This window comes from Piliocolobus tephrosceles, chromosome 5, assembly GCF_002776525.5.
Source record: "Piliocolobus tephrosceles isolate RC106 chromosome 5, ASM277652v3, whole genome shotgun sequence".
In the NCBI taxonomy this organism is placed as follows: domain Eukaryota; kingdom Metazoa; phylum Chordata; class Mammalia; order Primates; family Cercopithecidae; genus Piliocolobus; species Piliocolobus tephrosceles.
In genome coordinates this window covers 71,539,025-71,556,339 of record NC_045438.1, presented here as the reverse complement: position 1 = coordinate 71,556,339, position 17,315 = coordinate 71,539,025, and the positions used below count along the sequence as shown (strand labels likewise).

Here is a 17,315-nt window from a genome sequence, read left to right as displayed (position 1 = left end):
GAACAGGCAACCTACAGAATGGGAGAAAATTTTTGCAATCTACTCATCTGACAAAGGGCTAATTTCCAGAATCTACGAAGAACTCAAACAAATATACAAGAAAAAAACAAACAACCCCATCAAAAAGTGGGGAAAGGATATGAACAGACATTTCTCAAAAGAAGACATTCATACAGCCAACAGACACATGAAAAAATGCTCATCATCACTCGCCATCAGAGAAATGCAAATCAAAACCACAATGAGATACCATCTCACACCAGTTAGAATGCCAATCATTAAAAAATCAGGAAACAACAGGTGTTGGAGAGGATGTGGAGAAATAGGAACACTTTTACACTGTTGATGGGATTGTAAACTAGTTCAACCATTATGGAAAACAGTATGGCAATTCCTCAAGGATCTAGAACTAGATGTACCATATGACCCAGCCATCCCTCTACTGGGTATATACCCAAAGGATTATAAATTATGCTACTACAAAGACACATGCACATGTATGTTTATTGCGGCACTATTCACAATAGCAAAGACTTGGAATCAACCCAAATGTCCATCAGTGACAGACTGGATTAAGAAAATGTGGCACATATACACCATGGAATACTATGCAGCCATAAAAAAGGATGAGTTTGCGTCCTTTGTAGGGACATGGATGCAGCTGGAAACCATCATTCTTAGCAAACTATCACAAGAAGAGAAAACCAAACACCGCATGTTCTCACTCATAGGTGGGAACTGAACAATGAGATCACTTGGACTCGGGAAGGGGAACATCACACACTGGGGCCTATCATGGGGAGGGGGGAGGGAGGAGGGATTGCATTGGGGAGGTATACCTGATATAAATGATGAATTGATGGGTGCTGACGAGTTGATGGGTGCAGCACACCAACATGGCACAGATATACATATGTAACAAACGTGCATGTTATGCACATGCACCCTAGAACTTAAAGTATAAAAAAAAAAAAAAGAACCCCAAAGAAGAAGAGTTAGATAATAAGTACCCTGTATTTGTAATTGTTATTTTAAAGGAGAAAATGTCTTCCTCCGTTTTGATTTTTTAAAGTTAAAAATCAATATTTTGGTGATTCTCCAAGACTATGCCTTCATATTTTGTAAGATTTTACTGTATTTTAAGCATATGCCTCATAAAAAAAAATAAAAAATAAAAATGTATCCAAAAATATACTCACATATATGCAAAATTGTGTATGCATAAGATTATTAATCACAAATTATTTGTCACACCAACTAAAAACAACCAAAATGTCCTCAATAGCGTACCACTGGAATAACTTATGGCATATCCATACAATGAAATTCTATGCCTCCATAAAACAGAATAAGGAAGTTTTCTATTTTCTGAGATGAAAAGATCTTTTTATGGCCAAGAAAAAGCAAGCTGCAGAATAGTCTTATAATACGCTATTTTATTGTTCAAATTTGAGGACGGAAGGAAATAATAATGTATATTTGCTTGCAGAAATTCTGAAAGAATGCATAAAATTAAATACACTGCTTATTAATGAAAGAAGGCAGGGACCTGGGAAGATAAAAGACATAAACAAAAGGCTTTTCACTATGTAAAGGTTGCTAGTTTTTGAAACCATATGATAACACCTATGCCTCCCCAAAAAAATATGACTGACATGTTTTAAGAAATGGAAAAGATAAAAACATGTCTGATTTAGTGGAAAAGTCTAAATGAGCTCTCGTGTATTATATAAATATTTCATATTCAGTTCTTCTCATTATTTCTCGAATTCTACCCTTTAGAAACAAAATAGTGAGTTAAATTATTCTTCTCACCCCCCTTCAAATTATTCTACACCATATCCCGTACTCAGTGTTCTTCCCAGTCTTCTCTTTTTTTGGTCTTAACATGACTAGTTCCTCAAAGGACTTCCCAATTAAAAGTTTAGTTGCAAAAGAAAACAACAGGTGTTCTTTCTACCTCCAATATTTGTGACATCAGACCTGTGGTCTCATCTAACCTCAATGACTTCACCAGAGGACCAGATCTGTTATTAAACGCAAGCCTAAATCACATGTTGCTGCTATCTAAAATGTATCCTCCTACTCCTTCATCATGTACTAAACGCTGCCTACCAAGTGTCAGGCTTTGAGGACATGGTCTGACCTCAAGAGCTCACATTGCAGCAGATGAGCTCACATTGCACATCTCTAGATTCATCACTAGACTACAGAAACCCATTACATGAGCTCCAACTATAACTTTGCTTCCACATACCCCCACATTGTAACCTTTAAGGAAGCAGGAAAGATCTGACATACTACTTCACTAAATACACCAATCCTAAACTACATAATTTGCGACAAGTCAGTGGACTAACTGAACACAAAAACTACAACGTGATCTCTAATGCTCTTGAATTAAAGGTAAACACTTAATATATTCCTTAAGTTGGCAAGTAAATTGTTCACTAATCTATTTAGCAACCATTTTTACTGAGCACGTACTACATATAAGGTTTTGTTTTAAAATTTTTAAGTGCATGATATCACTTAGCATCCAAAGAAAATTTATAAGGTAGGTCTTTTTATCATCCTTCTTTTAAAGAACGGGGAAGTAGGGCATGGAGAGTTTAAAGGACTTAACCAGGATAAATGGTTAGTCAATTGTAGAGCAAAGATTGAAACTCAGGTATCTGACACCAAAGTCTAAATTAAAAGTCCAAGTTAAAGGCTTGTAAAACTTATTAATTTCATTACTTTACACTTTTATTTTTAAGGTTAATTTTTTGATTCCTAAAACTGATTTTTAACCATGTAACATAATTTATAAAACTAAATATGAAAATACAGTCAATGAAAATAATGATTTTACTAATAATCAAATAAATGCAAAATAGAGTAAGATACTATTTTATTCATCTGAGTGTTGAAGATTTTTTAAAAAATTGATTGATCTTGGTAATGTTTACACCTTCATATATATTGCTTATATACAATTCATATTACAAATGTGCATACATCATTTAACCTAACTCCAAGTCAAAAAAGTATCCAAGTAAAATAACTGAACAAGAATATCAGATACATAAAAAAGCACAAAGATGCTTGCTTTAACATCATTTACAATAAGAAAAAAACAGACACAAGCTGAATATCTATAAATAGGGTATTGGAGCAAGTAATTCATGACATATTCTCCATGAATCACTGTATATAAACAGAATGAAGATATATTTGCTTATACAAAAATGTGTCCAAAAGAGAACAAAAGTATGCCACAAAATAGTAACTAATTAAATATATTTTATTAATACAAAAACATTCTGGAAAGATATATATCAAAGTATTCTACTAAAGTTGGGGCTGTAAAGACATTTTCACTTTCTATTTTATATTATAAATGTAGATGTTACATTTTAGATATTATTTTTTGGTAAGAGAAAAATTTTATCACCAGCCTTACAAAAATATTTTCTGTTTAGATAAAATAAACAAAAGGAAAAAGGCCTATTCTGTATTGACTTAATGTATTAACACAACAATATTTCTTTATAAATAGAAATACCTAATGCTTTTGTAGTAATACAAAATAACTGACTAACCCTCTTTTTCATTCTGTAATATAGAGTTCTACATCTTTACAAACACCAAATTTCTAATTTGTACCCCCTCTTGAAAGCGCACTGAAAAATTACTAAATTTTATTAAGAGATATGAAAGACAGTACATAGACACTGTTGTTTTCTCTTTACTGAAGATTCATATATGTTAATGTTTTATGATGAAAATGCATTTTCAATCAGATGATCTGGGTAGAGGAAATTAAGTTTTAGTAACAAAGCACCTCAAAAGAGTAACCTAATATTAAATCTTTGAAAGAAGAGAGATTGCCAGATTTTGTGAAAATCAAGTTACTTATTTTCTAAAATGAAACTCAGCCAAATTGTATTACATATGAAGAAAGCAGTAAGAAAGCCCACCCAAATTAATTAGAAATTGCAATGCATTATTCATATATTTTTATGCTACTTAACTGAATGCATTTACACCACCCATTCACTCATTTAATCATTTATTAATTTAAAGACAGGATCTCATTCTGCTGCCCAGGCTGGAAAGCAGCAGCATGATCATCAGCTAACTGCAATCTCAAACTCCTGGACTCAAGTGATCCTCCCACATGAGCCTCCTGAGTACCTAGGACTACAGGCATGCAGCACCATGCCTGGCTAATTTTTTTAATTTTAAAAAATATTTTTAGAAATGGGGTCTCACTACGTTGTCCAGGCTGGTCTTGTCCTGGGTGCAAGTGATCCTCCTGCCTTGGCCTCCCAAAATGCTAGGATTACAGGTGTGAGCCACCATGCCCAGCCCATTTACACTGTTTAAAATACCGACAATACTCAATATGCCTGTAAGTGTCAATTCCTAAAACTTCTCATACAGAAAAGTCTATCTAAGAAGCATAACAAAAACAAACGTCAGCTAAATACAGATGGACCTTCTAAATATACTTCACAGCCTGATGTTAAAATGATAAATAGGAAGTTATTACTGGCCTTGAAGACAAAACACAGGAGAGAAAAAACAAACAATAGCAATACCATGTTTAACAAGAATTTCAGATATAATTGGAGTCAGAGAGGTATACTCTCTTCTTGGGAGGGTAAGATGCCCTCCTAATTCCCAGGAGAGGTATGATTTAAGCAAAAGCTGAATGTTTAGGAAAACCGAAGAAAAAACACAAAGTTCTCAATGGGGGATTTTAAAAGAGAAACAGAACTTGGACTGCACAATCATAAAAAGTTCTACTGACAAACCATTCAGATTGTACATCTGGTTTTCACCAGCACACTCTTAACAATAACTCAACATGTCAGATGTCACTCTGAAACACCTTCTTTAGGGTGCTATGCTAATAGTCACATTCATAAACATGCTCTTGGTATGTTATTATATTAAATTAAGTGTTAGATATAATGCTGGTGGAAATAATGTCTTCCAAAAATTTCCATTGAGGATTCTAATAATGAAATTCCCTTGTTTAAGGAGATGTACATTTAAATGACATTCTTGCATTATTTAATCAGTTTGGAAAGTTTATAGTTATATGAACTATAACAAATTTAAATTAAATAATTACCCTTGATTCAACATCTGTAATATTTTGTGGACTTGATCATATAAGTGCCCAAATATTTTATCCTTTGCAAAGATTTTGAGCAAACTAGTAAAAGTAATTTAAAGGTTCAAGTTAGAGCTGAAACCAATTATTACCATAAATATCAGCCAAGAAACTAAAAATGACATTTTCATTGTGGGATTCAACGGAATTTAACAGAGACTCTTTAGCTTCAGTTTTATTGCCATGATTAGAGGTGCAGCTGTTTATCAGAAGTTAGATCCTACAATCTCAGCCAAGACTGTTTGTAATACCAATTAAATAATTTTAGGCTAAAAAACTTTGAAACCACACTTAAAATGATATACCAGAGGCATACTTATACACACTTGATTTCTAACAGGGATGAAATTGAGTCTTAAAAATGGGTCAAAACGGTGCTAGAGTAACTGATTATCTATATTTTTAAAATGAATTTAAATCTTTATCTTACATCATATTGAAGTATCAGTTTTAGATGGTCTGGACATGTAAATGTGCAAAGTAAGATTTTAAGTGGCAGACAGACCCTAAGGTAAGCCCAAATAATCCCGGATACCTGCCTCCTGGTGTTCATGCCCTAGTTTAGTCCTTTCCCCTCAAGCGTGGTGGGATCTGTGACTTGTTTCTAACCAATAGAAGAATATGGCAGAGGTTGTCACTCCCATGATTATTTTATGTTATGTATGACTCCATTTTGTAGGATTTGCCTTCTGACAAGCAACTGACACCCCCTTGTATTTCTCTATACTTAATGAACAATTAGAGGTTGAATCTGAAAGACTTTTAAAATAATACCAGAAAACATAAACATGAAATACATAGGTATAAATTTAACAAAACAGTTGTAAAACATATGCTAAAAATTATAAATTAATCATGAAAAAAATCAAAGAATACTTAAATAAATGAAGAAGTATATAATCTTCATGGTTTGGAAGGTTTGATATTAAGATTTAAATCCTCATCAAATAATCTATAGATTCAATGGAATACCACTAAAATCTTCATATATATATGAAGATCTATATAATCTTCATGGTTTGGAAGGTTTGATATTAAGATTTAAATCCTCATCAAATAATCTACAGATTCAATGGAATACCAGTAAAATCTCAGCAGAAAATTTTGTAGAAAACAACACGATTCATATGGAAAATCGAAGAAATAGACCAACCAAATACTAACACCTGTTTTCAAGACTTCCTATAAAGCTTCAGTAATCCAGACAGCATGGCAAAGAAGAGACATGCAGGAAATAAAAAATAAGCTCACATGCATGTATATGGTCAACTGATTTTTAACAAACATTTAACAAACATGCAAAAACAAATCAATGTAGAAAGAAATCTTTTCGATAAATGGTGCCTGAACAACTGGTCAGCTGTATGCAAAAACAAACAAAAACCTTGACCCTTACCTTTCATCATACATAAAAACTACTTAAAAATGGATTATATACCTAAATGTAAGAGCTACAACTTTAAAACTTACAGAAGAAAATTACGAAGAAAATCTTAATAACCTCGCATGAGGCAAAAATCGCTTACATATGACCAAAAAGCATAATCGAGTTTTTTTTCGTTTATAGAATGAACTTCAAGGGTACTAATACATTTGCTCCACTGAAGACATTTTGTGAAAAAACAAGTCGCAAAATGGGAGAAAATATTACCAACACATATCTGAAAATGGACTGTATTCAGAATACACAAAGAACTCTCAAACCTCAGTAACAGGAAAACAAATCACCCAATTAAAAACTTGACAAATTATGTAAGCAGAAATCTCACCAGAGATGAGTGACAAGTAAGGACACAAAAAGCTGCTAAACATTATAGGTCATTAGGGAAATGCAAACCAAAACCATAATGAAGTACTACTACACAACTAAGTAAAATGTTTAAAAATTTTTAAACTGACAATATTATGTGCTGACAAAAATATAGGGTAACTGGAATACTCATACATTGCTGTTGGAAATACAAAATGCTCCATTCATTTTGGAAAACAGTTTGTGAGTTTCTTACAAAGACAAATACATATTTACTGTACAATTTAGCAATTCTATTCTCATTTACCCTGGGAAAACAAAAATACATGTTCAAACAAATAACTGCACACAAACAGTTATAGCAGTTTAAGTCATAATCAGCAAAAGCTGCAAACAAGCTAAAAGTACTTCAAATGGAGAATGAACAAATTGAAGTACAGACACAAAATGTAATACATTTCAGTCATGAAAAAAAAAAAAAAAACAAGTACTGAAACATAGAGCAATATACATGAATCTCTAATATATTACATTAAGTGACAGAAACCAGATTCAACATATTCCTGACACTTACAGGATATTATACAAGTAACTTCTATGATGTATACATAAGCATTACACAAGGAATTGTATGATACTTATGTGACATTTTGGAAAAGTCAAAACCATAGGGAAAATAAACAGACCAGTGGTCTGCAGGAACTGGGAGTAGTGGGAAAGAGGTAAAAGAGGCAGTAGAAACGTTCTTGACGTGATGAAAATGTTCTTTTTGATTGTGTTGATATTTACAAAATCTACTACACTATACCCCCAAAAGGGTATATCTTATAGTAAGTAGTCAAATGATATTTTAATACACCTGGCTTTCAAAAAAGACATCAAAAACAAAACAAAAAATAAAGCAATACAACAAAATGAGGGGAGGAAAGGACAGAGGAAGGAAGGCAGAGAGGATAGGAGGGCGGGCAGAGAAAAGAATTTGGTGGGGATGCCATTTATACATATGATTGATCACTTTATCTTTAAATTTAGGGAAGTAACTTATAAATCCCATTGACTCTTATGTTTCTCTACATGAGATCTGAGGTTCAAAGTATAGGCTTTCCAAACACACGGAACCCACAACTCAAAAGAGTAGGGGAAGGACTTAGTCACAGACAACTGGAGATGAGCTCAAAGGATATACTGAGGCCAGTGCTTTTAAAAACAGGTTCCTCATGCTCAGGGTAGGGGCTGCTGGTCAACACTTGAGATTTTCATTCATTTGCCAGGGGGTGAGAAATAATAATTTGTATATTTCTTAACAGTTCCCAGGTGACTATTAAGTATAAGCAAAACTGAGAATTATTATCAAACATCCTACCCATTCACAACACAGTGAATAGGTTTTCTGATCCATCTATGTTTAATAACTTAATACAATCTACTCTGGAAAGAACAATGTACATTTTACTCAGAAAAATTTCTGTTAAAAACATACAAGTTTAGAAGGGGTCCCTATAAGAAAAATATTTTGAACTTCTTGTGTAATATGTAAAGATTTGAAGGGACAAGCAAAACATTTAGGGGAAGAAATCATGAAAGCTGTGTAACAAAACATGATATTGTACCAATTGCTTAATAATTCATTGAGATCCCTTTACATACTGATTCCCTGGTACATTTAAAATTTACCAAAATTATATGCTTATTTTCATATAACTCTGAAATTTATCAAGAATGTGAGACTTTATTGAGAATGCAAAATGAGGCAACCTATGTTTAGTTAACCACTTTGATATTTGCACCACTAGATCAAATGTAAACATGTCCTCTCTAAACCTCTTGCTGTCAGGGTTGACATGATATGCCAGGGTTTATATGATGTTTATATGAAAGGTTCCCAGAATAAACAACAAAACTCAGCTATCAATGTGAGAAATTAACTGAAGGGATAGTTTATATAGGCATTTCTTGTGCTGAGAATTTACTGATCACTTAAAGTATACCACAAAAAAAGCTATACATTTTCTCTGTGCTAACTCATTAATCATCAAAATAAATAGTCTGAAAAGGAAACTGAAACTCAGAGGCATAATTTAACTTGATTTGTGTCACAAAATGTGCAAATGGTGATGGGGTAAACTCCCATCAGTCCTACCTAACTGGATAGCAAGCTCCTTAAAGCCAGGATCATAGTTCTAAACCTCTGTGTATCCACCGTAACTCCTACCACAATGCTTTGCATCAATCATGAGCTCAAGAAATTATTACTGATGACCAATAACCAATATATATGTACTTTCAAACCAAATAACAAGAAGAAAATCTATAAATAGCAACCTATAAGTATCAAATATTTCTGTGTATTGTTGTAGGTCTTTGAAACCACAACTCACTGACATATTGAAAGACACGGACTAAATTCAGTTTTAAAGCAATTTGAAATTTCCACAATATAACTTAAATTCTTTAATTTTCAGATTTCTGAATTCATTCACGTTCTAAAATTATCATTCTGGGACAGTTCAATGTTCTTCAGTTTTTAATCTCCATTCTAATTTCCTGCTGTAAAATCAATAAAGCATAGGTTGTAAAGAAAATGATTTTTTTGATTACTCCTAGTTAGAGGCAGATGTTAGTTATAACTTTTTCTGTAGTTTAGCAGGTATTTTTGAAGCAGCTGGTGCCCTTTTCTAATTATCTGTTTGCAAGTGTTCCCAGTAGACTATACGGTACTGCAATCCTGAAAAGGTTTTGGGCATACAGACAAAATGATTTCGTAGTTAGAAGAGAAAACATAGACAGTATTTCCCCTCAAATGAGACTTGGGCATTTCATAGTTTTGAATGATAAAGTATTTTCATAACAAGTAAACATTATTTTTTGAATAATTTAAATAATTGCTGAGAGTCAAAAATTGATAAAAATCTTATTTATGATTTTATAAGGAAGATTATCCAATGTATCACTTTTTAAACATATTAAGTATCTATTGATACCCCAAACAGAAAATAATAATTATTAAAAGCATGTACCACACTGAATGTATCAAAAATCCCCAATTACTTTCAAGAACAAACTGACAATTTTAAAAGCTTTTCCTTATAGTTTCTATAGTTGCACTCTAAATAATACTCTAACACATAAAATCATGGCCTTCTTGACAGTGACCAAGTTTTTATAACAAAACCTAATTTTGAAGATTCTGTATAAAAAATGTCACAGATAAGACATAATCCCCAACATTTGATGCCAGTTCCATACAAAATTTGCAACATGAAATCAAGAACTATTATTTTCTCTGTATATCCCAAAACAGCTCTATTAAGGAAACAATTGTTTAGTTGATATCACTGTTTCAGATGAAGATCGATGCCCACAGACTAAGCAGTCAAGAAACAACACAAGTCTCATATTCTACAGGAAGTCCTCATTAACAGCCATAGCCTACAATAATCCCAGTAACCTTGGTCTGACACATCCTATAATAGACAGTGTTAGTTGTCCACACACAATCACTTTTTTATTTTGTTTTTTCTAATGAAAATCCATGTTTTTATTCAGAAAAATCTGGCCTCTTTCACAAAATCACGTGTTTCACTAAGCCAAACATGGCAAACTTGAGTCCTGGAAAATACTTCCTCACTCTTAAAATAGACACAGGAAATGCAGTCCTCATTTCTTACTGGACTTTTTTTTTGCACAGTGACCCTGGAATAACAGTCATGATGAGAGTTAATTTGAGGAAAAGCCAAAAAATGAAGAAAGGAGAGTAGAAAGACATCAACAAGCTGAGTTCTGAATAACATCATTGAGCCAACAAATGGACAAACCTGGACTATTTGGCTCCCCATGTCTTTTTGTTATATCAACATACTTTGATTCAATCAAATCATGAAGGCAAGAAAGTTAAAGAAGCATCCAGAAAAATACTTCAGAGTATGGATCCTTTTCATGAGATCACTTTGAAGATAATGAAATGTCACTAAAACCTGGGCATTCCCCAAATTAAAAAGCCTTTTTCTAAAGCATCCCACAAGGCTGTTTACCATACTATCACACATGACATCAATTTCGTCAGAACCATTGCCTTGAAATCACAGCCTTTTTAAGAGATCGTATCAGTAAATATTAACAAATTATGAAGTTTGAAACTAAAAATTGAATTTACCATTTTTTTAAATTTACAGACATCATAGCAAAGATGATTTCATAAATTTCTAGAGGAAGGAAACACAAATATGGCACAAATTAAATGGAGCAAAAATTAAATTTCTAATTTAATTTGGCAAATACTAAATTTCCTTGATACAAGCCTAGCCTCACCTGGCAATTTGAATCATGGGTTGCAGAAAGGTAAGCAACTTGCCTAAAGTCTGGCAGACAGAATGTGGGATAGTGAAGACTGAAACTCAGCCTAGATTCAGGGGTCTTGCTCCTAACCAACACTGTATGCTGAACATGCACAAAAGTTTTTCCTATTTCCTATTCCTCACCTTAGTAAATGGCACTATCACTCACCAACACTGCTCAAAACAAAAAACCTATATCTCATTCTAAACTCTTGTCTCTGCCTCATCCCCTCCTATTTAATCAGTCATCAGATCTTACATGCACTAGCAGCTAAATTTCTCTCAGTTGTCCTCTGTATATATAGGCTGCCCCTTTCTTAATTTAGGCTTGTAGCTTTTCTTCCTTGAATTATTGCAGCAGTTCTACTCTCAACCTTCAACTTTGTGTTGCAGCCAGAGCAATTCCTCTAAATGAAAACACCTGATCATTTACTCTCCTATTTCCCACAATATTGAGTCTAAACCTCTTAGTATGGTCTTTCAAAGTCCTTTGTGTACAGGCAATTGTCTTCTTCCAGACTCATTTCCTGGTGCTCTCCACATATGGCCTACATGCTAATAAGACTGAAGGGCTTGATGTCCAAAGGTAACAGCAATTTCATGCAACATTCTTTGTTTGGCATATACCTCCACCTGCTTTGTCTATCTGGCAAAAGTGTATGCATTCAACATTATCCTTCATGAAAGCTTCTTCCTTGATCTCTTTAGTTTGCCTTTTCGGCTGCCATAGAACTTCGTACAACATAACCCAACTGTACCACTTATCTCCATGGAAATGGAACAGATACACTACAGTGAGTAACTTAAGATCAGAGATAATACTTTATTCTTTATTTTCCCAGAACTTCGCCTATAAGCACAGGATTCAAGAAGCTAGGCTCATAGAAAACTTAAATCTTAAATTCTTTACAATCAGATTTTATAGGACTCAATTTTCTTAAATTTTAAAATGAAATATTATATGCATCTTTTATATTACTTTTCTAAATCAAGTATTATCTTTGGGTCAGTAGTCCATTTTTGCTGAACAACACTCTACTGACTTAAAAAATCGAAGTCCCAACTGTAGAAATAGACAGAAATTAACATATTTAACACCAACAAAGAAGTAAACCTGAGTTTCTCACCAAAAATATTAAAGACATAGTTCTGTCTTCTTAGCATCTTTCTCATTCTACTTTTAAGGGTAATATTAGCACCCTCCTTTCCTTTGGGAAACTCCCCTTTGACTCCTGGTGGTTCATGGGAAGCTGATAATGAGGATACACAAGTGAGCAGCCATGTGTCAGTAAGAACCCCACTCACATCACATCACAGGGAAAGGAATTGGTTCAGAAATGAACTGGTGACCTAAGTCAGGAAAATCAGAGTTCATTCTAGGAGGTTTTTTTGTTTTCCTGGCAGAACTGGTTAGAAAAAAAACTCCATTGCTTCTGGGATTATAGCATGGAGAAACAGTTATGTTTGCTGCTGCTGCCATACATTTTTTCCCTGGTTATATGGAGAAAGCCTATCTGGGAATCAGGGGATGAAAAATCATAAGAGAAACACCAAAGGGCGTGGGTAAGAGAAAGAGGAAAAGACGGGAGGAAACAGAAAAAAAAAAAAGGAAATGGAGATAAAGAAAGAAAAAGAAATAAAGAGGAGAAAAACATCTGATGACATCATTTGAGCCTATATGTCCAAGCTGGGCACACAGGCAGTTTTACTTCTGGACAATCCAGATAGAAAAGGCGTAAATTGTCACCTTTGCTTGCTTTGACTTAGATTTCTAAAAGTTCCAACTGAGTGACTCCTGACTAATCAAGAGACGCATCTACATTTTTTACATTGTTCCCTTTCCAAGAAAGTACAAAACCCATTTAATGACATTAATGGTATTTTTGCATGTAATTCTAGAATTTTAAAATTATCCTTAAGTTTTTGATCAAATTACAGAAATTATTAAAATTATCCAATGTGACAGTCAGTAAAAGGACATAAAAGCATCTTAGGACAGTTAGGAATAGCATGCAATTATGATCTCAGTGAAAAATGACAAACCTTCATCTTCAATAGCACTTTCTCTGACACATAAAAGATCCTACCTGGTAAAAAAAAAAGATCCAAGACAAAAGAAACATCTACTAAACTATATGACATTCTGTTAATGTCTGTTTTTTCTCCTGGGGTCTGTATTATTACTCAAGCTTATGATGTCTGGCAGGATCAATATCTACAGTGATATGACAGCAAATGGTTTATTTACTTATAATGACAAATTTCACTTAAATGTCTTACTCCCCAATTATTATTAGCCATTAGAAAAGTACAAATTAAAACCACAATGAGAAATCACTACAATCAGATGGCTAAAATAAAAATATAAACAATATATAAAAATACAAATATAAGTGGCTACAATAAAAATAAAAAACAGTGACAACACAAAATGCTGGTTAGTATGTGGAGAAACTGGATTATATCATCAAATTGCTCATGGCTATGTTAAATGATACAGTCACTCTAGAAAACAGTTTGGTAGTACCTTAAAAACCTAAGCGTGCAGTTGCAATATGACCCAGGAAATGCATTCCTGGACATTTATTAAACAGAATGAAAACTTATATTCACACAAAAACCTGCATACCAGGTTTATAACTGCTTTATCTGTGTTATGGAAAGAACTATGACCTTCAAACTTTGTATGCTGAAACTCTCACCCCTCCACGTGACTGTTTTAAAGACAGGACTTTTAGGGAGGTAATTACAGTTAAATGAAGTCATGAGGGTGGGGTCCTAACCTGATAGGGCTGGGGACCCTGAAAAAAGAGGAAGAAACACCAGAGGTCTCTCTTCATACACACACAGAAAAGAGACTATGTGCGAACACAAGAGGAAGGCAGAAGGTAACTACCTGCAAGCCAGGAAGAAATCCTCACCAGAAACAAAATTTGCTAGCAACCACCTGATCTGTGACTTTTAGCCTCCAGAGCTGTGAGAAAATCGGTTTCTGCTCTTTAAGTCACCTGGTCTGTGGTCTTTTTTATGGCAGACGAATACAGTTTGTAATCACCAAAAACTATCAGTAAAATAAATGTCCTTCAATAGGTGAATAGTTAAAAAAAAAACAACTGTGGTCATCTACATCACGTGTGGTAGGCAGAATAATGATGCCCACCAAAAATCTCCACATCCTAATCCACAGAGTCTGTGAATATATTAGATTACATAAGATATGGACACTACGGTAGCAGAGGGAATTAACCTACTCAGAATAACTCTTCTACTCCAATAATCCAAATAAAAATGAACAAAACACTTACTTAGAAATAATTATCATAGAAAAGTTAAAAAGCTTGCTTCATTCATTATTAATTTAAATAAATGTCAATGATGCTTTTTTAAAAGTTTAAAGATTTAGACCAGGTGCGGTGGCTCACGCCTGTAATCTCAGCACTTCGGGAGGCGGAGGCGGGCGGATCACTTGAGGTCAGGAGTTCAAGACCAGCCTGGCCAAGATGGCGAAATCCCATCTCCACCAAAAATACAAAAATTAGCTGGGTGTGGTGGTGCACGCCTGTAATCCCAGCTACTCAGGAGGCTGAGGCAGGAGAATTGCCTGAACCCAGGAGGCAGAGGTTGCAGTGAGCCGAGATCATACAATTATATTCCAGCCTGGGCAACAGGAGTGAAACTCCTTCTCAAAAAAAAAAAAAAAATTATATTAAATATTTAATACATAAAACTTAATAAATCTTAATGATGATACTGCTTATAATGATTGATAAGGTTTATAACAATTGTATTATAATTATTTAATTTTATTGGCTGTCAGTCCTGGCTGTATTTTAGAATCACCCATAGAGCTTCAAAAAATCATTCCCAAAATATTGTTACCTGGACCTCTTCGAAGAGATTAGGACTCAAATAGTAGCAAGGCACTTGGATTATTAAAAAGTTCTACAAGTACTTCTGATATACAAGATATAACTAGAATTTTATTCTACTATAAAAACTTATTGTAAAAAACAACTTAAAACTATAACAATAAGTTATTTTAGAATAAAGGCATAAAATGGAATAGTATGTGGTGATAAACTGATACTGCAGAAATATGTTTACTGACACAGAAAGACACATATAACTATATATACACACACAAAACAGTAGGTATGATGTAATTCCATTTTGTAAAAGAAAATACATATGGACACATATACAGAATGAAGTTCATTTTGGTTGGCTGTGAGTATTCTTTATGATGCTTTATGCTGCTGTTTTTGCTTGCCTGTATTTTTTGTTATTTCCGAATGATTCTATAAAAACATATATGAAAAACCACAGCAACTTAATTTTGATACGGAAAAGATTAACTTTCAATAATATGAATACTTTAACCTAAACTAAGGAATATTATATTTTGAAATAGAGCAAATGTGACAAAATTTTAACAAACGGTGAATCCAAGTGAAGGATATAAAGATAGTAATATTCATGCCAGTTTTCCACAGGTCAAACATAATTCAAAATTTAAAAATTCAGAAAAAATAAATTCTTAAAGCTACTTAAAATTTGCAACCCCCCTCTATGTATTCTATTTTATTATAGGTTGATCATTCGATATAATCAATACAATAAATAAATCCTTTAACATTTTATTTAAATCAGTGTACATAAGTTAAACCAAAATCTTAGCTGAAAAAAAAAATGAAACACAGAAATATATGCACAAAAATATACACACATTTGTTTGATGTATGATATAATGTATATTTTTTTAAATTTAAACTCTCCTACTATAATTATCTAGTAACCAACTATATATGTCTGTACTATTTTTGCCAACTAATAATGTTTTAAAACAACTTTTCCAGTATAAATTCATTCACACCACATACCAAACCTCAAAACTATCAACTCTGTAAAAGGCTCATCTCACCTCATCTAAGTCTTGGATATAAACTGGCTTTTCCTCAAAGCTGAGTGGCATTGGTTCGCTGTAGGGAATCCTTACTTCTTCATAAAGCTTGTTATTTTCTCTTTGGATTCCTTCTGGCAAAATCATCTATAAATATCAACAATAAAAATTCAATAATAATAAAAAATAAAACACTTGCTCTGGTAAATATTCTTTAGAGAGAGAGAGAGAAAGAGAGAGAGAGAGAGAGAGAAGGAGAGAAAACACTACTTGTTTTATAACAAAGCACTGGTAAATAAACTCAGCTAATTTAAAAGAAAACAAACCTAAATAAAACAAAAACAAATGCAAAAAACCACTCACAGAAAGCATTAACATATCAGGTATTTTACTTAACACACAGGCCACAGTATGTTGACAAATCTTAAAGTATACACCAATCAGATGGTACACCTGAATACAAATGTGTTCATATAATTAGGAAAATGTACAACATACAGTATAAAGTTTAGCCAAGCAGTGAGGCAACTGATAAAACTCAAAAATACAAATTGCAGAAATAATGAAAGGGAGGGAAACATATATGTTCTGAATATCTACTGTATGTCAGGAGCTTTACATACACCACATTACATCATTTTCCCCAATACTTTAAAATAAAATTTAGCATAGTCAACTAGTGTTAGACTCATGAAGGAAACAGGGAAAATCTATACATCATTTCTTTAGAATAGACATATTATTCAACAGTAGTTACATAACAATGACATACCTTTGCACCAGCAATAAATGCTGATGTTTTCATGGCTTCAGCCTGGGAATCATACACATGGGGATAATGTATTTTTTCAATGTCTGTGTCTCTCTGCCTGCTCAGAATTGGAACACTTCTAGCATTCAGAAGTGCCTGCTCTCTGTAAATATAAAAATAGGCCTAATTTGAAATTTTTATCTTTAAAGGTAATGCATACAATAAAACAATGTAATTATAAAAAATATTGGGAGGTAGCCTTCCACCATAAAAAAGAAGAAATTAAACTACACAAAGGAAGATTTTAGGAATCCTGAAATCTTCTGGGTGACAAAATAGGATTCAGCACATTTTCAGAAATTATTTATAGATAACACCACCTGGTAAGTTTGATTTAATGTTCTTTCCAATTT

General features: G+C 33.2%; 1 protein-coding gene across 1 annotated transcript in view; it reads right to left on the bottom strand.

Moving 5' to 3' along the window:
* Positions 1–17,315, bottom strand: part of ASCC3 (activating signal cointegrator 1 complex subunit 3) — a 389,336-nt gene that overhangs the window by 277,226 nt on the left and 94,795 nt on the right. The window contains exons 7-8 of the mRNA XM_023205913.2: positions 16,924–17,065; positions 16,173–16,298 (exon numbers count right to left, since the gene is read on the bottom strand). Coding sequence (XP_023061681.2) covers positions 16,173–16,298; positions 16,924–17,065 — 268 coding nt within the window. The remainder of the gene's footprint in view (positions 1–16,172; positions 16,299–16,923; positions 17,066–17,315) is intronic.